The sequence below is a fragment of the Ovis aries genome, chromosome 6 (genome assembly GCF_016772045.2).
Source record: "Ovis aries strain OAR_USU_Benz2616 breed Rambouillet chromosome 6, ARS-UI_Ramb_v3.0, whole genome shotgun sequence".
Taxonomy (NCBI): Eukaryota; Metazoa; Chordata; class Mammalia; order Artiodactyla; family Bovidae; genus Ovis; species Ovis aries.
In genome coordinates this window covers 81,671,884-81,695,444 of record NC_056059.1, presented here as the reverse complement: position 1 = coordinate 81,695,444, position 23,561 = coordinate 81,671,884, and the positions used below count along the sequence as shown (strand labels likewise).

The following is a 23,561-nucleotide window of genomic DNA, read 5'->3' as shown; positions in this document are numbered from 1 at the left end:
TCCCATTCTGTTGTTTTCCTCTATTTCTTTGCATTGATCACTGAGGAAGACTTTCTAATCTCTCCTTGCTATTCTTTGGTACTCTACTTCCAAATAGGTATATTTTTCCTTTTCTCCTTTGCCTTTCGCTTCTCTTCTCATCACAGATATTTGTAAAGCCTCCTCAGACAACCATTTTACTATTTTGCATTTCTTTTTCTTGGAGATGGTCTTGATCACTGCCTCCTGTAGAATGTCACAAACCTTCATCTGTAGTTCTTCAGGCACTCTGTCTAATCCCTTGAATTTATTTCTCACTTCCACTATATAATCATATGTATTTGATTTATATCATACTTGCATGGTCTAGTGGTTTTCCCTACTTTCTTCGGTTTAAGCCTGAATTTGGCAATAAGGTTCATGATCTGAACCACAGTCAGCTCCTGGTCTTGTTTTTCCTGATTGTATAGAGCTTCTCCATCTTTGGCTGCAAAGAATATAATCAATCTGATTTTGGTATTAACCAAGTGATGTCCATGTGTAGAGTCATTTCTTGCGTTGTTGGAAGAGCATGTTTGCTGTGACCAGTGTGTTCTCTTGGCAAAACGCTATTAGCCTTCACCCTGCTTGATTCTATACTCCAAGGCCAAATTTACCTGTTACTCCATGTATTTCGTGACTTCCTACTGTTGCATTCTAGTCCCCTATAACGAAAAGGAAATCTATTTTGGGTTTTAGTTCTAGAAGGTCTTGTAGGTCTTTGTAGAACCATTCAACTTCAGCTTCTTCAGCATTACTGGTTGGGGCATAGACTTGGATTGCTGTGACATTGAATTGTTTGCCTTGGAAATGAACAGAGATCATTCTGTCCTTAATAGATTCTGAGACGAATGGTCTAACTTTCTATGTCTGTTATAACTAATTTTCCCAAACTATTTTCAATTTTATGATCACTCACCTAATGTGGAGCTGTTGAATGCAACAGTGACATCACTAGTCTCTGACATATTAGTTTTTCAGTAATTAAATTAGGAAAAGAGAACAGGAAGAAGAGGGTTGAAAAATTTCTCTGTTGGTCACTCTCAAAAAAAAAAAAAATGACCCCACATGCAAGTTCGGTATTAGCTGAAATTTCTCACCACTTGGAGAATATGTGGTTGGAGTCACTAAAATTGGTCCCATGGTGAGCTGAAGAATTGAGTATCTGATAATGTTACTAACTTGGAACAGAATGTCTTGATTTGGATTTTGTCTGGACTTTAAAAGGCTGAGTAGCTTTAATCATTAATCTTGTATTTACTCAGTGCCTGTCATGTTGCTGCTAGCAATTATGCTATTTAAAGGTACTGTAATTGTGATGTATATGAGGCCAGCTGATAAGCACTACTCAAGCCTCTCTGGTTGTTTTGTAGCCATAATTTTAATATCTTATTTCTATGGGCACAACTTCAGATTTTATTAATAAAAGAATCTTGTCAATGGCCCCAGAGGGAGTATATTTAAGAAAGAAGATGTGATGGCCTTGAACTTTAATGTTATAACAAATCTAATCTGGTTCTTTAAATAGTCAATAAGTATATAGCTTACTATCATGATCTTTGTGGAAATAAATAATCCCTATTTTTATATGACTATTAATATATACAATTGAGACCAGCACCTAGATAGCATATTCAAAAGCAGAGACATTACTTTGCCAACTAAGGTGCGTCTAGTCAAGGCTACGGTTTTTCCTGTGGTCATGTATGGATGTGAGATTTGGACTGTGAAGAAGGCTGAGTGCCGAAGAATTGATGCTTTTGAACTGTGGTGTTGGAGAAGACTCTTGAGAGTCCTTTAGACTGCAAAGACATCCAGCCGGTCCATTCTGAAGGAGATCAGCCCTGGGATTTCTTTGGAAGGAATGATGCTAAAGCTGAAACTCCAGTACTTTGGCCACCTCATGCGAAGAGTTGACTCATTGCAAAAGACTCTGATGCTGAGAGGGATTGAGGGCAGGAGTAGAAGGGGACGACAGAGGATGAGATGGCTGGATGGCATCACTGACTCGATGGACGTGAGTCTGAGTGAACTCTGGGAGTTGGTGATGGACAGGGAGGCCTGGCGTGCTGCAGTTCATGGGGTCGCAAAGAGTTGGACACGACTGAGCGACTGAACTGAACTGAACTGAAGGAAGTAGAAAAAAAATAGTTTTTTAATATTTATGATGTGTTTATTTTGCTTTTCAAAGTGCTAGATCAGATTTGTTTATATTATAAAAACCTTGAAGTAATTAAGAATTGAATTAAAGTTACCACTTAATGGTTTTATATCTGTCTCTGGCTTATTCTGTGGTTAACAAGACTTTACATAATGTCGATTTCTAAGAAAAAAATTAATTTTCCTTTTATAAAAAGACATGAATTATGAGACTATTTTTTATTGACCTAATAACTATTTATCTGTCTATAAAACTAATGGCCAAAAAATGAAAAATAAAAAAAAATAAAACTAATGGCCTTACCCTATACTTGAGGTGTAATATTGATAAATGATATTGAAATTATACATAGGACTATATTCCCTTGGATATAATGTATATTAAGAATACTGTGTTGATTAACGCTTTCCAGCTGTGCCTATCACTTGCTATATATAACCCCACTTTATTTTGAAAGGATACTGTAAAAATTATTTAAACTCTGTTTCTTATTAAGTGGGTACTGTGGTTAAGATTAAATAGCCATTGATAATAATGCCACTTTGTGTACTAAAAGTTCTATTATAAGGTAATAAGATGGAATGGAAAACAAATTCTGTAAGAGTTTATTTGGTGTGGGATTAATTCATAAAGAGGCATGTATCATTTTACACATTGTTACATTTAATATTTGTTTTGTAATCTGCATGATTGTTTCAGAAAAATGTTGACTATAAATGCCAGTGATATAGTTCTTTATTTTTATTGTTGCCATTTTCTTTTCTAATTAGCATCATTGAGCATATGACTTCAAAATGGTATTTGAAGCATATGGTTAATACTATTAAGCCAGATCACATCAAAATTACTTCTTTGCAATTAAGTTGCTTTTATTTCCCACTGAAAACAATTAATTTTCAGTATCTTGTAAGTTTCCAAGTCTTTTAAAAAAAGCAAACCATACCTAATGGGACATTTCACATCATAGGTACTTTTTATTAAAAAGGATATTGTTTCCCTATAACTACTGACATCTAAAGCTAGGGTTTTTTTTGGAATGGTCCTTTCTAAACTTCACTGAGATCATATATCAAAAGATCCACTTGCACGCTTTTAAGATGGAGTGATTGTAGGTTTTGTCTGAATGAGCAGATTGAAATTTTATTTTGAGCAAGAAACCTCAAAAATGCTTTTCTTTGGAAGAGACCATGTATACCAGGTGTAGTGAAAATACACTAGTTATTTTTCTTGGTCTGGTGGTATCAGATGACAACTAAATACAGCACTAAATATATATGAAGTATAGAATAAATGTATATATATACATTAATATAATTTATATAATATATAGAATATGAGATATGTGATATAATACTCAATGGCCATGTATATACTTTTAAAATATCTGTCCACTTTTCCATTTTGACAGTTTCTAATTGTCAATACAATACAAAGACAAAAATATCAAGTCTGTAACTAGGATTGTAGTCATTAAATTTTATATTTATTTCAGTCTGTATAAACAGCAAAGAAGTAATTATCCATATAGAGTATTTATCAAAGCCACTAAATATGAATTATGTAAAAAATTATGAAAATAGATTTTTATCTATAAAATATATTAAAATATTCCCCCAAATTATAACTTTTGAAATGATTTATTACCCTTTTCTAACTAATTCACATTTTGATAAATGTCTTAGAGGGTCATTGGGCACATATACGTTTCATTTCAAACACACAAATGTACATATACTTTAATGTGTTTGTTGCATGTGTTCTAAGTGGCTTCAGTCATGTTTGACTCTTTGAGACTAGAAAGATCCTATGTAACATAATATGCCAGACTCCTCTATCCATGGGATACTCCAGGCAAGAATACTGGAGTGGGTTGCTATGCCCTCCTCCAGGGGTTCATTCCAACCTAAGGGATGGAGCCATATCTCTTAGCTTCCTGCATTGGCAGGTGGGTTCTTACCACTAGTGCCACCTAGGTGTATAACTGATATATAATAAACTTCGCATAAAGTGTACAATTTGATAAGATTTTGCATATCTGCATACTTGGGAAACATTAGTGCAAATAAGACAGTGCTTATATCCATTTCTCCCAACACATTTACTCATGTCCCTTATTAATCCAACCAAAAAAAAATACATATTGTTAATGTCATTTGTGTAAAACTCTAAAAATTGCAAACAAATCTATTGTAATAGAATGTGAGTGATTGTTTATTCACCTCTTTACTTATCAATATTTGCATGTGCATAGTCTATGGGGTCGCACAGAGTCGGACACGACTGAAGCGACTTAGCAGTAGCAGCAGTATCATCCAGAAACCGTCCCCAAAACTAGCAGACAGTACTGAAAGAGGGCACAAGAATTTTCAGATTTTATAGAGATTATAGTCTGGTTGGACTAAAACAGATTACATATGAATGTACAAACACATCAATTTACAAAGTATTAATAGAATGTTTCTATTTATATTTTCCCAACCTATTAAGAAACAGTACACAAATGAAGAAAGGCAAATATTGTATAAGACAGCAAGATAGCAAGGTAATAAGAATGAGCTAAAGGTTTAAGAAGGCAACAGTTTACTTAAACAACACTGATCCAGCTTGTAGCTTAAGGTTTCCAAGTTTATATAATTTTGTTAAAAGAACTGATTCCAGTATGGTTTCCTTTAATACTTCCCAAAATTACTGAAAAAATGATTCAGTTAAATTGTTCATTGAAAACAGGGAATCCTTGGCCCCAGTCTTATCTCCTGAGTCAGAATTTCCTGGAGTGAAGACTAATAATCTGTGTTTTTAAGAAAAACTGGCCCAGACTCATCTGGTTAAGAAGAATAACCTAAATATGATGAATTGTGTGTGGAAGAGAGGAGTGGTAGGTTTCAGCCAGCAGATATTGACTTTGATATCCATTGGCCAGATTTTGCCAATGGAATTAATTGTAAGATGCATGTTTTTTAAAGCTGGTGTATAAATGAACACATGACTTGTGTGGAGGGACTTTTGGAGGCAAGTAAAAGAAGCTCCATCTGAAGAACTTTTAACATTTTCATGGACTGTCACAGACTGAAAATATATCCATCAGTTCAATTCAGTCAGTCAGTCGTGTCCGACTCTTTGTAATCCCATGGACTGCAGCATGCCAGGCTTCCCTGTCCATCACCACCCAGAGCTTGCTCAAACTCGTGTCCATCGAGTCGGAGATGCCATCCAACCCTCTTATCCTCTGTCATCCCCTTCTCCTCATGCCTTAAATCTTTCCCAGTTTTTTTCCAGTATATATCCATATTATCTTATTTATCTTTCTCAATGCTTTAAGATTACAATTTTATGTGAATAGGTCAAATGCATAGAGATGTATTATTAAAAAAAAAAAAAAAACAAATACAAGTAACCAATACTTGAGACTTTCCAGGTGTCTCAGCAGCAGATGCAGGAGATACCCAGGAGCCTTGGGGTTGGGAAAGTCCCCTGGAGGAGGACATGGTAGCCCACTCCAGTATTCTTGCCTGGATAATCCTAAAGACAGAGGAGCTTGGCGGGCTACAGTCCACAGGGTCCCACAGAGTTGAATACGACTGAATCCACTTAGCAGGCATACACATACAGTACCTGATACCGTTATACAGAATCAGATTGCAGTCTGGTAAAAAGTTAAAAAAAAAGTTCGTATCAGTGTTCCAATTTTAAAGATAGAATAAACAGTCATAGCTGTTAGGTTACTTAAACAAGGTCACTCAGCTGGGAAATGGCTGATTGCCAAAGAATTTGAAGCCAATTCTGCTTAATTTCAAAGCTGTCTATACCAGGGCACTCTTTCCTATCTGAGAACACTAAACTAGGTTCTGTATTTGAAAACTTAGGATGAGATGCTCTTTTACATAACAGATAGCAGACTTTTGTTTTATCATTGCTTGTGCCACTGAGATGTTAAAGATTTCTACATTATATAAGTATCAGTAAATCAAACAGACACAGATTGGCAATTCTTTAATCATTAGAAATATATACTGAAAATAAAGTAAATGGGTGGCAGAAGGTGGGAGCCACTGTTGAAGTTGGAGATTACAGATAAGTTAAAGAGGCTAGAATAACTTGTGTGGTAGCTGATTAGAGTTAGTAGCATCAGTGTATATTCATGTTTAGCTTTATATATATATACATATATCATATATATATATGTATATACACAAATAACTATAGCTACATTTAGAAATGTTCATAGATATACACAGGTTAACATACATGCATTTATTTCCTGGCTTTGTCATCTGAGAGGGCCAAGAAACAAAACCCCAGTAGCAAAGAGCACACTTATAATCCAGACAGTGGTGTCCAGTAGAATTCTCCAATGTTGGAAACCAGTATTCCTAGGAGAAATGACTTATTCTAGGATTGAGGACAGTAAATGAAACAAGATGAGCCTGAAGCATCTGGTCTTTCAATGCCAAGGGGTAAGAAAGTGATGTAGAATACAGACAGAAAACCCATAATGATAGAGGTATGTCAAAAAGACATAGAAGCCAACTGAAAGAGTAATCAATGACCAAAACTTTAACAATTTGAATAAAAAATAAAGTATTAGATTATAAGTAAAGTATTAAAAAATCCATGTGTCTGTACTCCACAAGAATATAAATAAATGATGAAGCAAACACATAGGGTTGAATAGATAATAATTTGGGCAGATACTCCACCCTCAAGAAGGTAGACCATTGCTCCACCTTCCTTAAGTGTGGGCTGCATATAGTCACTTTCTTCCATGCATATGGAAAACTGGGAAAAGAATAACTTTACTGTGAAGAAATCTAATGCTACCTCTGTCAGATGATCAAAGTTAACCTAATACTGACAAGTTATGCCTATACCCTTGATAGGATGTCATGGAAAAAGCACTTTACCTCTGTACCTTCCTCCACAAATAACTTACATCTCAAGCCTAATCATGAGAAAAACATCATATTCATCCCAGCTGAGAGATACTTTACAAAATACCTGACCAATATGCCTCAGCACTGTCAAAGTCATCAGATCAAGCAGTTTGAGAAAATATTATAGCCCAGAGGAGCCTGAGGATATGTGATGACTAAATGTAATATGGTGTGCTGAGTGGGATCCTGGGAAAGAAAAAGAATAATAAGTATACCTAGGGAAGTTGGAATAAAATATGAACTTTAATAATAATGTATCAATATTGGTTCATTAATTGTGGTATATCTACTATACTGTTGTTTCTTTTTAAAAAATGTTTATGAGTTAAGCTAATTTACAATGTTGTGTTTCTGTTGTACAGCAGAGTGAATCAGTTATACATATACGTACATCCACTTTTTTTTAGGATGTTTCTGAAACATCCTAAAACGATAATAGAAGACATTCAGTGTGGGATACATGGAATCTCTCAGTACTACCTTAATAATCTTTCTATAAATATAAAATCATTCTCGATTTAAGTTTTTTAAATTCAATTAGGTGAATTAGGGAAATGTTACTGTGTAAAAGATAAACATCTTGCTTATTATACTGATATTAAAAGTTCACTACTAATATGTAAGATAGAGTCAATTCATTTCAGTTCAATCGCTCAGTCATGTCCGACTCTTTGCTACCCCATGAATCGCAGCACACCAGCCCTCCCCGTCCATCACCAACACCCAGAGTTTGCTCAAACTCATGTCCATCGAGTCGGTGATGCCATCCAGCCATCTCATCCTCTGTCAGCCCCTTCTCCTTCTGCCCCCAATTCCTCTAAGCATCAGCTCTTCGCGTGAGGTGGCCAAAGTATTGAAGTTTCAGCTTCAGCATCAGTCCTTCCAATGAACACACAGGACTGATCTCCTTTAGAATGGACTGGTTGGATCTCCTTGTAGTCCAAGGGACTCTCAAAAGTCTTCTCCGATACCACAGTTCAAAAGCATCAATTCTTCGGCACTCAGCTTTCTTCACAGTCTAACTCTCACATCCATACATGACCAATGGAAAAACCATAGCTTTGTCTAGACGGACCTTTGTTGGCAAAGTAATATCTCTGCTTTTTAATATGCTATCTAGGTTGGTCATAATTTTCCTAACAAGGAATAAGTGTCTTTTAATTTCATGGCTGCAGTCACCATCTGCCGTGATTTTGGAGCCCCCAAAAATAAAGTCTGACACTGTTTCCACTGTTTCCCCATCTGTTTCCCATGTAGAGATGGGACCAGATGCCATGATCTTTGTTTTCTGAATGTTGAGCTTTAAGCCAACTTTTTCACTCTCCTCTTTCACTTTCATCAAGAGGCTTTTTAGTTCCTCTTCACTTTCTGCCATAAGGGTGGTGTCATCTGCATATCTAAGGTTATTGATGTTTCTCCCACAATCTTGATTCCAGCTTGTGCTTCTTCCAGCCCGGCGTTTCTCATGATGTACTCTGCATAGAAGTTAAATAAGCAGGGTGACAATATACAGCCTTGGCGTACTCCTTTTCTTATTTGGAACCAGTCTGTTGTTCCATGTCCAGTTGTAACTGTTGCTTCCTGACCTGCATATAGGTTTCTCGAGAGGCAGGTCAAGTGGTCTGGTATTCTTAGAAGCAATTTGGAATTTTTCCGCATATCCATAAGGTAAAACTTAGAATCTGTGCAAATTATCTTGTTCTAGTCCACTTTATTTCTCTGGTATTATTGTTCTCCTTTCACTGTGCTGTGCTGTGTTTAATCGCTCAGTCATGTCCAACTCTTTGCAACCCCATGGACTAGCCTGCCAGGATCCTCACTCCATGGGGATTCTCCAGGCAAAAATACAAGTGGGTTGCCATGCCCTCCTCCAGGAGATCTTCCCAATCCAGGTATCGAACCCAGGTCTCTTGCATTGCATTTACTGTCTGAGACACCAGGGAAGCCCTAGTAAGGTAATATTTATCATTTAACATCATCCAGCAAATTTTACAGGCATTAATGCTCTGTGCCATCATTCTCAGTTTGTTCCAGGCTTACTCAATAAAAGGTCAAGTGGATAAAGAATGAACAACAGGTAAGGGAGATAAATGAAATAAATTAAACATGTCCCGATGCTGACAAATCTTGTTACAGTTTTTTAATATACGTATTATCTCTAAAATACTTTGCAGTAGGGTAAGAGTGCTGCAGTTTACAATTTGCACATCATCATCATGCCTGAGGAGCTGTCAGTGTCCCTACTTTGATCAGCTTTACCCAAATGATGAAGAGGTCATCTCTTCACCGATCAAGTTATTCTTGAACTACTCTGAGCTGAGAGGTGGTCTCCTCTACTCCTTCCATTCTGAATCATGATTTAAAGGGCACTCGTTAGCCTCTGAGACAACCAAGTATGGAAAATAATGGTGTTTATTAAATCAAACAGTCTTTGAAAGCCATATGGTTTATGCTTAACTTTGATGGATGTAAGTAAATAACAAAGAATTCCATTTCAGGATGATTATGTCTGTGTTGATATTTATTTGATAGCTTCACTTTAAAATGGTTATTTATTTTATTGAAGAATGGATTATTTTAAATAAAATGCAAGTTCCCAACTCATAGGATCCTAGTATACACATGTAAGATGAGATAAACTTGGTTTTGAATGATACTTGATGATGTATGTATTTCTCATTCATTCATGCATGTATCCATTCAACAAATATTTCTGAAATATCTATACACCAATTAATTTTCTGGTGCTGGTAATATAGCAATGAGCTATATCAAACTAATCCCTGCCTTCATGGAGCATGCATATTAAATGCAGTTTTGAATAGAAAGTTGGCAACACCATCAGTTCTTTAAGTGAAAACTGAAACCTATCTATAAAACTACATCAACTAAAATGAGAATGTCTGCAATGTGGTGAAATGAGTGAAGAACTTTAAAGACAGTTTTTGGATCTTTACTAAAGTATAATGAAACACATATGTAGTGGTAATGGGACAGTGAGTGTAGTTTATGTGATTCATAAAGATACACACTATCGAACAAAGTATATTTAAAAAAAATTCTATTATCTTCCTGAATTTTCTCTTCCTGTTTCTACATCAGTAAATTTGCTGCTTTGCTGCAAACACTATGATGAACTAGGGGGCCTATAGTTTGTTCTTCCTTCTTTCCCTGTATTCTGGATGGTTTGTCCATAGTACCAAAGATGGCATGACTTTCCCTCATGAGGGAATCGATAGGGACTTTGAACTTATTCCAGAATGTGACTGTGAGAACCACCAGTCAGTAAATTTGCTGCTTTGCTGCAAACACTATGATGAACTAGGGGACCTATAGTTTGCTCTTCCTGCATTCCCTGTATTCTGGATGGTTTGTCCACAGTACCGAAGATGGAATGACTTTTCCTTCATGAGGGAATCAAAAGGGACTTTGAACTTATTCCAGAATGTGACTGTGAGAACCACCAGTCAAGTAGAGGATTTACATGAAAGTAAATAAATTTCTATTTAAAACTACTTTTAAACAATTTTGGCCTTGTACACACACTTTGTGTTCTGTAGTGTGTATGTGTGCTCAGTCGCTCAGTCCTGTCTGACTCTTTTTGACGCTATGGACTGTAGCCCACCAGGCTCCTCTGTCCATGGAATTTTCCAGGCAACAATACTAGATATAGGTTGCCATTTCCTACTCCAGGGGATCGTCCCAACCCAGGGATTGAACCCGTGTCTTTTGCATCTTCTGCATTGGCAAGAGGATTCTTTATCACTAGTGCCACTTGAGAAGTCAAGGCAAGATACTGGAGTGGGTTGCCATTTCCTTCTCCAGGGGATCTTCCAGACCCAGGATCAAACTCAGGTCTCCTGCCTTTTGGGCAGATTCTTCATCATCTGAGCCAGCAGGGAAGGCCCAAAATGAAAGTTGCTCAGTCGCTCAGTTGTCTCTGACTCTTTGTGAACCCCTGGACTATAGCCCACCAGATCTTCTGTCCATGGAGTCATCGAGGGTAGCCATTTCCTTCTCTAGGGGGATCTTCACAACCCAGATCTTCTGTATTGGAGACAAGATTATTTACCATCCAAGCCGCCAGAGTCCGGAAAGTTTATGGAGCTGGACAGAGGGAGGGGACATGTATAAACCTATGACTGATTCTTATTGATGTTTGACAGAAAAACAACAAAATTCTGTAAAACAATTAGCCCCAATTAAAATATATATATTTTAAAAAGAATAGAAGATAAAACTGAAATTATATGTTTTCTGAATTTGAACACCACAAAGCCTATGATTAAAAGAATAAAAGTACGTATATTATCAAAGTCAGTATAACCTATGGGTTTATAAGACACTAGACAGTTACCAGACTTTGCTCTTACAGATAGTTGTTTCTATTTTAATTTTATTGAAAGATATGTCACTTTTAATAGATAAGTTTGCTGATACAATATAATACATAATAAAAAATAAAAGTTTCCTCTGTATTTGATTTTTTACCACCACTCATTTACTCCATACATATTTATTGGCCCATCCTCTGTCCAGGTGCTGTTAGAGCTAGGATTCAGCAACGAATGAGAATAACAATATCACTGCCCTCATAAAAATTATACTCTACTTGAGAGGATTGAAAAAAGCAAATAGGAATAAGGAAGAATTCATATAGAAATAAGATATGAATATCAGATGGTAGAAGTGCAAGAAATAGAAGAAAAATTGTGAAGATCAGAGGATGTGGCAAGATAAGGGGGGCTAAGGGAGAGAGCAAACAGGAAAGGTCTCAGTGAGAAATCCAGAAGAGGGAGTGAGTTCTGGAGTCAGAGCAAGAAGCACCTCTGAATAAGAGGATGCAGATAGAAAATCCTTAGGCAGGAGTGTGTCAGAAGTGCCTGGGGCAGCCAGCCTAGAGAAGGAAATTGCAACCCACTCCAGTATTCTTGCCTGGAGAATTCCATGGAAAGAAGAACTTGTTGGGCTACAGTCCATGGGGTTGGACACAACCGAGCAGCTAACACTATGTAGGAGTGTGTCAGAAGCGCCTGGGGCAACCAGCCTGGGTGGAGCTCCTGAAAAAGTAGCAAGCGGTAGTGAGGTCAAAGAAGATGCAGAGAGCCAGGCCGTACTGATGCTTGTGTGTTTTTCCACATTTGGGTTTTACTCTGCAGTGAGACACAGAGGTGCAGAGGAATGACATGGTCTCACTTCCATTTTTAAATGATGAGCCTCTTCCCATCCCCTTTTTACACTAGCGTGGAGACCTGCAAATAGTTCTAAACTTTGTTCTTGCTGTCTGTTGCTCAAAATGGTACCTCTGATTTGATTACATTTTCTGAGGAGTGGAAAAGATAGTTAAACATGACAAATTACAGTGCATTATTTTGACTGAATACTGCTGGAAATTAAAATAGAAATACTATGCATCCATATGTATATGTATATAACATATAGGGCTTCCCTGGTAGCTCAGCAGTGAATAATCTGCCTGCCATTGCACAAGACAGAGGAGACCAGAGTCTGCTGCTTGAGTCGGGAAGATCCCTTTGAGAAGGAAATGGCGACCCACTGCAGTATTCTTGTTTGGGAAATACCATGGTCAGAGGGGCCTGATGGGCTGTAGTCCATGGGGTCACAAAGAATTAGACACAACTTAGAGACTAAAACAACAACAACAATATAACATATATATTATTATTTCTTTTTGTTAGCTGCTCAGTCGTGTTTGACTCTTTGTGATCCCATGGACTATATGTAGCCCACCAGGCTCCTCTATCCATAGAATTCTCAGGCAAGAATACAGGAGTGGGTTGCCATTTACTTATCCAGGGTATTGTCCCAACCCAGGAATCAAATCTGAGTCCTCCTACATTGCATGAAGATTATTTACCATCTGAGACACAAGGGAAGCCAAACATATATCTATCTATCTATCTATCTATCTATCTATCTTTCTATATATCTAAATTTTAATCTCAGTTCAGTTCAGTTCAGTTCAGTTCAGTCACTCAGTCATGTCTGACTCTTTGTGACCCCATGAATCACAGCACGCCAGGCCTCCCTGTCCATCACCATCTCCCGGAGTTCACTCAGACTCACGTCCATCGAGTCCGTGGTCGTCCTGGGTCATCCCCTTCTCCTCCTGCCCCCAATTTCTCCCAGCATCAGAGTCTTTTCTGATGAGTCAACTCTTCGCTTGAGGTGTCCAAAGTACTGGAGTTTCAGCTTTAGCATCATTCCTTCCAAAGAAATCCCAGGGTTGATCTCCTTCAGAATGGGCTGGTTGGATCTCCTTGCAGTCCAAGGGACTCTCAAGAGTCTTCTCCAACACCACAGTTCAAACGCATCAATTCTTCGGTGCTCAGCCTTCTTCACAGTCCAACTCTCACATCCATACATGACCACTGGAAAACCATAGCCTTGACTAGACGGACCTTAGTCGGCAAAGTAATGTCTCTGCTTTTGAATATGCAATTTAGGTTGGTCATAACTTTTCTTCCAAGGAGTAAGCATCTTTTATTCCATGGCTGCTGTCACCATCTGCAGTGATTTTGGAGCCCCAAAAAATAAAGTCTGGCACTGTTTCTACTGTTTCCCCATCTATTTCCCATGAAGTGATGGGACCAGATGCCATGATCTTCTTTTTCTGAATGTTGAGCTTTAAGCCAACTTTTTCACTCTCCTCTTTCACTTTCTTCAAGAGGCTTTTTAGCTCCTCTTCACTTTCTGCCATAAGGCTGGTGTCATCTGCATATCTGAGGTTATTTATATTTCTCCCAGCAATCTTGATTCCAGCTTGTGCTTCTTCCAGTCCAGCATTTCTCATGATGTACTCTGCATAGAAGTTAATTAAGCAGGGTGACGATATACAGCCTTGATGTACTCCTTTTCCTATTTGGAACCAGTCTGTTGTTCCATGTCCAGTTCTAACTGTTGCTTCCTGGCCTGCATACAGATTTTTCAAGAGGCAGGTCAGGTGTTCTGATATTCCCATCTCTTTCAGAATTTTCCATAGTTTATTGTGATCCACACAGTCAAAGGCTTTGGCATAGTCAATAAAGCAGAAAGAGATGTTTTTCTGGAATTCTCTTGCTTTTTCCATGATCCAGCAGATGTTGGCAATTTGATCTCTGGTTCCTCTGCCTTTTAGAAATCCAGCTTGAACATCAGGGAATTCACGGTTCACGTATTGCTGAAGTCTGGCTTGGAGAATTTTGAGCATTACTTTACTAGCATGTGAGATGAGTGCAATTGTGCGGTAGTTTGAATATTCTTTGTCATTGCCTTTCTTTGGAATTGGAATGAAAACTGACCTTTTCCAGTCCTGTGCCACTGCTGAGTTTTCCAAACTTGCTGGCATATTGAGTGCAGCACTTTCACAGCATCATCTTTCAGGATTTGAAACAGCTCAACTGGAATTACATCACCTCCACTAGCTTTGTTCGTAGTGATACTTTCTAAGGCCCACTTGACTTCACATTCCAGGATGTCTGGCTCTAGATTAGTGATCACATCATCGTGATTATCTGGGTTGTTAAGATCCTTTTTGTACAGTTCTTCCATGTATTCTTGCCACCTCTTCTTAATATCTTCTGCTTCTGTTAGGTCCAGACCATTTCTGTCCTATATTGAGCCCGTCTTTGCATGAAATGTTCCCTTGGTATCTCTAATTTTCTTGAAGAGATCTCTAGTGTTTCCCAATCTGTTGTTTTCCTCTATTTCTTTGCATTGATCGCTGAAGAAGGCTTTCTTATCTCTTCTTGCTATTCTTTGGAACTCTGCATTCAGATGCTTATGTTTTTCACATAAGGCTATACACTACCACAGGGCTATCGCATAGTGGTTATACATTACTCACTTTAGCTGACATCTTTTCCATCTTATTACATCTACATTATAAATATATAAAATATGTATTATTTCTCTGTCTCTACACTTACATACACTCATGATGTGTGTGTGTGTGTGTATGTATATATATGCCTCCCAGGTGGCACTAGTGGTAAAGAACCTGCGTGCCCATGATAATTTCTTGCTTTGTCTTCTATAAAATCTGAAACCTACAAAAATAAAGGATATCTACATCAAGAAGATTATGTTAGCACCTCTTTATGGTGTCAAACCCAGAGTCTATGCAAATCTCATCAGATTGATAAAAAATGGATGCCGAGTCAAATATTCAAATATGTGGGAGTTCAAAATACTCAGAAAGTAGTATTTTTTTCTATTTTTATCAGATAAATAGTCATTTAATAGACACTGGCAAATAATGATGAGCATCATAAGCAATTATGATTTCTAATGAAGTATTTGAGAAAAATGAATATGAAAGGAAATGCTTCTTCTATTTGCTGTTGCTTTATATATACACGTATTTAAGCATAGTTTTAAGAAAGACCTCCACTATATTTAATATATGAAATTTCAATGATTATAGGACTCATATGACTTAAAAAATAAGAAATTATGAACGTCTTAATGTTATAAAAATATGGTAATAGGGATAACCATGTATGTGTTAGTGTTATGGAATATGTTATCGAGTCCATGAATTTTAGAAACAGAACAGACATAAGATCATTAAAAACATCTTTATTCTATAAAAAGAAGATATTTTATGTATCTAAAGTTTATAGAGAAAATGTGGACTAAGATTCTGTGTGACTATAATTTTATTATAGAAATTTCTCTCTAGTTGATTTATATTTTTAAAACACTTCTAAATCTATAAAAACTTGTATATAAACAATAACTGTTTCCAGGTAAAATGCAAAGTTAAGTGTTTGGTATATTATATTACATTCAAGTGTGCCAATATACATGATAGACAGGTGTAATTTTAAGGCTCTGTTAATCATGCTACTCTCCATTTTTCAGCCCCCTCTCCAGTCACCAATGTGAAAAAGGGGAAGATTGCTAAGAACAGCATCTCCTTGTCTTGGCAAGAGCCAGATCGTCCCAATGGAATCATCCTGGAGTATGAAATCAAATATTTTGAAAAGGTGGGACTAACAGAATAAAAAATGTCCTTTCTTCCTTTTTCATTTTAATTTTAGCAACTGTAGTTATCCAATTTGTAGAGAAGCATTTTACAATTTTAGGTGTAAATCCATGACAGTTGATTTACAGTCATGATTATGAAGGCCAGACATTTATAGGGAGTGCTTTATGTGTGTTCTGTTGCTGCCAAATAGTTCACGCTGCCGGAATACTGCAATGTAATCTACTATCAGCTTCACTAGGCTTCACAGCATTGAAAGATAAAGTCACAGAACATTTTCAAAGTGTCCCAAATGATGAAGCTGTTAACCTTCAGTAGTGACTGCAGTGTACTATAGGGAAAAACACATTCTCATGGCCAGTAACTCTGCATAATACCTATTCTATTTGGAAGTATCAGCAGGTAGCGTGTATATATATATACCTTATAATTTTAGAAAACCTATGACAAAAGTCTAACACTGTAGCATAAAATTTATTTTTAAATTTGAGGGCATAAAATCGGAAGTATATGCTTCACATTCCTTATAGTTTCTTGATTTCCTTCTTCTTCCCTGAGTTGTTCTTTTGCCATAATAGTTGTTGAAATCTAAAAGCAATAATCATTCCTCTTTCTCTTTTCTGAATCCATGACCAAGTAAACTATTAATAAAGGAATAAACAGGTAGAAACTAAAGATGCACTTATAATTTCTAAAGCTGAGCTGGTGTATTTGGCTTAGATATATTATGTTAGATTAGATTTTCTAACCTCCACCGCCATTTTACAGTAAATTCCCTGCATATGAACCTTTAAATTGCAATCATTCGAAGATGTGAACGTGCCCTTGTACGTCAGCTGTTATACTGTACTACTGTACTTTTCAAAGTAATAGTACTGTAAGATTAAAATGTTTTATTTTTGTGTTTGTTTCTTATGTATTATTTGTATGAAAGGTATTATAATCTCATTATGGTACAATACCATGTAGTTGATTTGTGTTAGGTACCTAGGCTAAATTTGTGTGTTAGTCACTCAGTCATGTCTGACTTTGCAACCCCGTGGACTGTAGCCTGCCAGGCTCCTCTATCCTTGGAATTCTCTGGGCAAGAATACTGGAGTGGGTGGCTATTTCCCTCTCCATGGGATCTTCCCTACTCAAGGATCAAACCCAGGTCTCCTGCATTGCAGCAGATTTTTTACTGTGTGAGCCAATGGGGAAACCCTAGGCTAAATTTATTTGACTTAAAAACAAATACAACTTACAAACGGGCTGTCAAAATGGAACTTATTTGTATGTAGGAGACGTACTGTATTGTGATTTTTGTACAGACTAGATCTGAATGACATGCACTGTTTAGAACAGCTTGAGTTCTAATAGAACAAGGATAAAAATAGATGAGTATTCAAACCAGACTCTAAGAGGTGGGTTGGAGACCCTGGCACATAATTATATGTCCTATGGAAGCAGGAGTAGAAAAGATTGCTGACATAATGCTGAGAAGCAGATCCCAAAAGGGAAGGAAGACCACACTTATCCAACTGTTTCTCATAAACTCCCAGAGACATCGCTCCTCTCTTAGGGAAGAATGAGGAGGGTGGAAGTTTAAAAACTCACTTTGCAATACCTAAGAAATTGTCCAAGCTAGGATGCTAGAATTAAGAAGGAGAATAAGTGTTTTCCTTATACTAATGCAAAAGTATCACGAGAAATACTGATCTCCTGTTAATGAAAGTTAAAGTTGGAATTCCACATATATGATAGATAAACATTATAAGTAAATGCATTGAAATACATTGAAGTAGTTCATAGCATTTTTTGCTTCTTTCATCATGGATTCATTTTTTTTGATTATCTTTTGTTTCTGTGTAAAGATACAACAGAGAATGAAACATAGAGTTTATGTGGGGTAAATGGGGCTATCTACATATTTTTTCCTAGGTTTTGGATGTCTCTACAATGTTCATATATTGATTTTATAAATAGTTAAATAACTCAATTATTATTTTGGAAGTCATTGTCTAAGAATGACTTATTGATAGCATTAAATGTAGCTAAGTAGATTATTAGGGACCATAAATGAAGATATTGATAAGATATTTCAGAAAAAAAATATTATCAAATAACATTATTCACCAAGAATGTTCTAAGAAAATACTTTGATACAAAGCAATATTGTAAATAAAGTGTATAGTGTTTACTGAAAAAAATAGAGTAAATCAAGTAAAATGTTACAACATTACTATACATATACTTCAGTGATTCCTGTTTCTCTGGGAGTCATGGTTCAAACTGAATTGCTGATGCTAGAAGTCTACAAACACATGCTGTATTCAAAAATAATTTGTTAAATTTAGTTTTACATTTCCTTTTTCAAGTTTTTATAAACTTTATTACTGCATACTAATTCAAAGCTAGGCAAATACATGAATTTATGAATTCTTTTGTAAACATTTTAAGTTCCCAGATTTTTATTGTAATTAAAGTTGATTTTTAAAATAAATTTGGAGAAGGAAATGGCAACCCGCTCCGGTATTCTTGCCTGGAGAATCCCATCGACAGAGGAGCCTGGTGGGCTACAGTCCACAGGGTCGCAAAGAGTCAGGCACGACTGAGCAACTTCACTTCACTTTCACTTTAAAGTAAGTTGAGATTCATACTGACACTTTAGAATAGCTATACACCAAAAAAACCTACATAATTGAATAGGGGTTTCCCTGATAGCTCAGCTGGTAAAGAATCTGCCTGCAATGCAGGAGACCCTGGTTTGTTTCCTGGATCAGGAAGATCCTCTGGAGAAGGGATAGGCTACCCACTCCAATATTCTCGGGCTTCCCTGGTAGCTCCATTGGTAAAGAATCTGCCCACAATACAGGAGACCTGGGTTTGATCCCTGGGTTGGGAAAATCCCCTAGGGGAGGGAATGGCTACCCATTCCAGTATTCTGGCCTGGAGAATTCCATGGATTGTTATAGTCTATGGGGTTGCATATAGTCTATATACCTGAATATACATATCATAGATGTAATAAAGTTTTTCAGCAGGAACAGTAAACGTTTGACTATTATTTATTTTCCTGCCTGGCTTTTCTTTACCTGAAACAACTATTCATAGCTGAACCTATGAGTTTAGTGGGTTTTGTTTGTTTATCTTTGTTTTGTCTTTAAGGAAATTATCCCCATTTTTTCCCATTACGGGCGACCTTTGATTGTTTTAACACTTGCTTCTCAGCATATGCATGAGTCTCATATACATGATATTCCTTCAGTTCAGTTCAGTTCAGTTCAGTCACTCAGTCATGTCCGACTCTTTGCGACCCCATGAATTTCAGCATGCCAGGCCTCCCTGTCCATCACCAGCTCCTGGAGTTCACCCAAACTCATGTCCATCGAGTCGGTGATGCCATCCAGCGATCTCATCCTCTGTCGTACCCTTCTCCTCCTGTCCCTAATTCCTCCCAGCATCAGAGTCTTTTCCAATTATGCAACTTTTTGTATGAGGTGGCCAAAGTATTGGAGTTTCAACTTTAGCATCAGTCTTTCCAAAGAACACCCAGGACTGATCTCCTTTAGAATGGACTTGTTGGATCTCCTTGCAGTCCAAGGGACTCTCAAGAGTCTTCTCCAAAACCACAGTTCAAAAGCATCAATTCTTAGACACTCAGCTTTCTTCACAGTCCAACTCTCACTTCCATATATGACCACTGGAAAACCATAGCCTTCACTAGACGTACCTTTGTCAGCAAAGTAATGTCTCTGCTTTTGAATATGCTATCTAGGTTGGTAATAACTTTCCTTCCAAGGAGTAAGCATCTTTTAATTTCATGGCTGCAGTCACCATCTGCAGTGATTTTGGAGCCCCCCAAAATAAAGTCTGACTCTGTTTCCACTGTTTCATCATCTATTTCCCATGAAGTGATGGGACCAGATGCCATGATCTTAGTTTTCTGAATGTTGAGATTTAAGAGCAAGGATTTATCTTTTTTGTTTGTTTGTTTCATTTAAGCTGCTGCTTTCGTTAAAACAAAGAATTATTCAACAGGTGGTAGGGCATAGCCCTTGTCTGTTAATATTTATTCTAATTAATCATATCCATGTTGTGGAAATATTTTTGTTATAGGCCATTTTATGTAATATTTGTTTCAGTAAGATTTGACTTTATGCTTAGTGTTTTATATTTAATGCTGTGTTAATACATTCTATTATCTGCACAACTCAAAGTAAGAAAAAAATTATTTTGGAGAAAAAGATTTCTATTCACATATTCAAGAAATGAATAAAAGTCACCTACCTACATGCTTTAAAAGCAGCAAAAACCCTTATATATTATTTTGGGGAAGTTATCATTATCTTTTGGTCAGTTTTTATGGAGAAGATATTAATTCCCAAACTGTTGCCAAGTAAAATTTTTGAGCATATCAATAAAATACACAAAAAAGTTTTGTTTTTTTAACACTTTCAAAAGGGAAAAAAAAAAAAAAAGGATAATGAGCTTTGATACCATGTACTGAGGTGGGGGTCCTGATAGGTTGCCAGGGCTTATTTTGAATCTTCAGAATGATACCACCATTTTATTGGATGGCTTTTGGCCAGACACAGGTGGCAGAGCTTTCCAGGGCTCACACACTTGCCAGCTGGCATTTCTGCCTATGATTGCCCTGCTCTAATAGAGGTCATTGGGCCTTTCTGTTCTTGCATGGTGATGGGCCCATTGCCACCTCTTAATTAAAGACAGAGGCAAAGGGAAGCTGCCCTTTGGCAGGGTGTTTGCCAGCTGGCTCCTTCTGCAAAGGCTGTCCCCTTGCTGCCTATGAACAATGTTTGCTAAGCAGCTGGGGAACATAGCTCATTTGCTCAGCTGGGACATAAAGGCAGCAAAAGCCACTGCCCCGACCAAGGACTTGACACTTGGTCGTGGGTATTGAAGATGTGTACATAGTTTGTAATATGGTGGAAATTCTGAGTATGATTTAAAGAAGTGGAACAGAAGCAAATTTTAGAAGATACTTAAATGGTTTAAAATGTATATTTCTGGGTTTTGATCCCTTAGTATAAGCTTCACTAAGTCCCTTTGATAACCTACTCAACCAACTCAGAGAGACAGTGTACAGTTAGATCTGTGATGAGAAACCACTGAGATATGCATAATCTTAATAGATAATCAGATGGAATGTTGTATAATTTTGTTCAAGTGACTGCAGATTATACTTTATTTCAAGAAATAGCATTCCAGTTTCCTTGAGTGTTTTTTTTTTTCTTTTTTGATGAAATTATCAATTTCTATTTTTTTAATACCTAGAAGTTACAATCATATAAGATTTTTTTTTCTTTTGAGTAGAAGAATTTGCCATCATGTTATAGGGGCAAATAAAAGCTATAATTCTCAGAAGGTTGTGCTAGGTGTTGTGTATATTATCTCTATCTCTGTGTCCTCACAAAGCTCTTAATAAATAATTTCATCCTATTCTTAAGAAGAAAAAAACTTAGGTTGCGTTGCATACTCACATTTACACACATACTTTAGTTAATAATGGCTAGAATTCTAACCCTGATGTTCCTATGCTTTTTTTCATTGGAAAGAACGTCTTACTTTAATACAAATGTTTGTACTTCATGTAAAAATCCTAATTATATCAAATATAAGAGAATCTTTAGTTTTGTCTAGATTTTTTTCACCAACTCAAATTCCCTTCAAACAAATTACAAATAATAGTGAATATATATTTCTTACTGAATATTTCTGATTCAATCACAGCCAAGTTGTAAGGTATATTATTGAGAAAGTCTTGCCCACTCAGTCACAAACTTGAGTATACCCAGAACATCAGAAACTGCAATAGTTTATAGAAGCTATTTACCCCTTTTTAAAGGAACACATTAAGAAATTGTCTACTTTTTTACTGCTCTACCTCTAGCGCATAGAAGAGGTACTAGAGTAGACAAGAGGAGATTTTAAATATTTGTGAGGGAAAATGGCTAACATTACTAGGTAAAGTTTATAGAATTTAATTATCTACTTTAAATTCTTAGCAAAATTGTAAAAAAAAAATTCCTAGACACTTTAAAGATTAGGCATTTGAATTGATATGTTCATTAAAAAATAAAGATAAATTGTTTATGTAGAGTAAATCAGAAAAACCCATTTGGATTAGAATTTAAACCATATTTACCTGTAAAGAAATTTAGATATACTTAACCCTAAGAAAATTTTATATGTTTTAATGCATTAAATGAAGAATGGTGAACTACTTTAAGAGAAACATGTTTATACATTGTATGTTTTATTTTTGGTAGCATAGAACTTGGTTAGAAGTTGACTTTGATGTGTCAAATTAGAAAAAAAATGTTATTACAATAAAACTTGTCTTACATGCTTTAACATGCATTGTCTGTTTCATCCTTACATCTCTGTTGAGGATATCCAAGTACCAGTTTCGACCCCAATTTTTTTTTCCTGTCAAAATACCAAATTTATTTATTTTAATTGGACATTAATTACTTTACAATATTGTATTGGTTTTGCCGTACATCAACATGAATCTGCCACAGGTATACACGTGTTCCCCATCCTGAACCCCCCTCCCTCGTCCCTCCCTGTACCATCCCTCTGGGTCATCTCAGTGCACCAGCCCCAAGCATCCAGTATCATGCCTTGAACCTGGACTGGCGATTCATTTCATATATGATATTATACATGTTTCAATGCCATTCTCCCAAATCATCCCACCCTCTCCCTCTCCCACAGAGTCCAAAAGACTGTTCTATACATCTGTGTCTCTTTTGCTGTCTCGCATACAGGGTTATTACCATCGACCCCAATTTTACAGATAAGGAAATTAAGGATAAAAATAAAAATGGGTTTTTTGTACTTTAACACCTGATTTCAGTGTCCATATTAAAGATACAGCAAACTTCAAGGGACAATGAGTGTGGTTTGCATTTGTTTTGTGTGTTCATAGATAACATCAAATAATAACCATATTAATATCATCATCCAAATGATAAGTCTGGAGTAGGGAATTCCCAAACTCCCTATTGAATTTGGCATATTCTTCTCAAGAGTACTTGAGAAGTAAATATTTATATATATTCATGTTTTCAATTGTTTTCTCATTTAGAAAAAATAAATCCTTTACATGTTGGTCCCCTTAGATCATTTTTAAAAAATACATTTTTCTGCTTGTAAAGACAAAATTCACTGAAATATTTAGGAAACAATGATCTATAGTAATTAACCAGTTATTGTAACTAAAGATAAATTTTTAAAAAGGAATAAAAATGTTCTAACTATAACCTATCTTTAATCCATCCTATAATATCAATCATAAATGTAATACATTTCCTTAAGGAAAAAACAAGTTTAGCCAAGAATCACACATAAAAATATAAAGGAAGAGAAAGTTCAAAACAGGAACTTTGTTTTAAATCTTTATAGATCTAACATTTTTTATTCAGCATAGTAAACTTCAGAGATAAGATGTTGG

The 23,561-nt window shown here is 36.4% G+C and overlaps 1 protein-coding gene across 8 annotated transcripts in view; it reads left to right on the top strand.

Annotated features, from left to right (window-relative positions):
* Positions 1–23,561, top strand: part of EPHA5 (EPH receptor A5) — a 411,134-nt gene that overhangs the window by 266,678 nt on the left and 120,895 nt on the right. For all 8 annotated transcript variants that reach the window (XM_060417645.1, XM_042251463.2, XM_042251462.2 and 5 more), the window contains one exon: positions 15,976–16,100. In XM_060417645.1, coding sequence (XP_060273628.1) covers positions 15,976–16,100 — 125 coding nt within the window. The remainder of the gene's footprint in view (positions 1–15,975; positions 16,101–23,561) is intronic.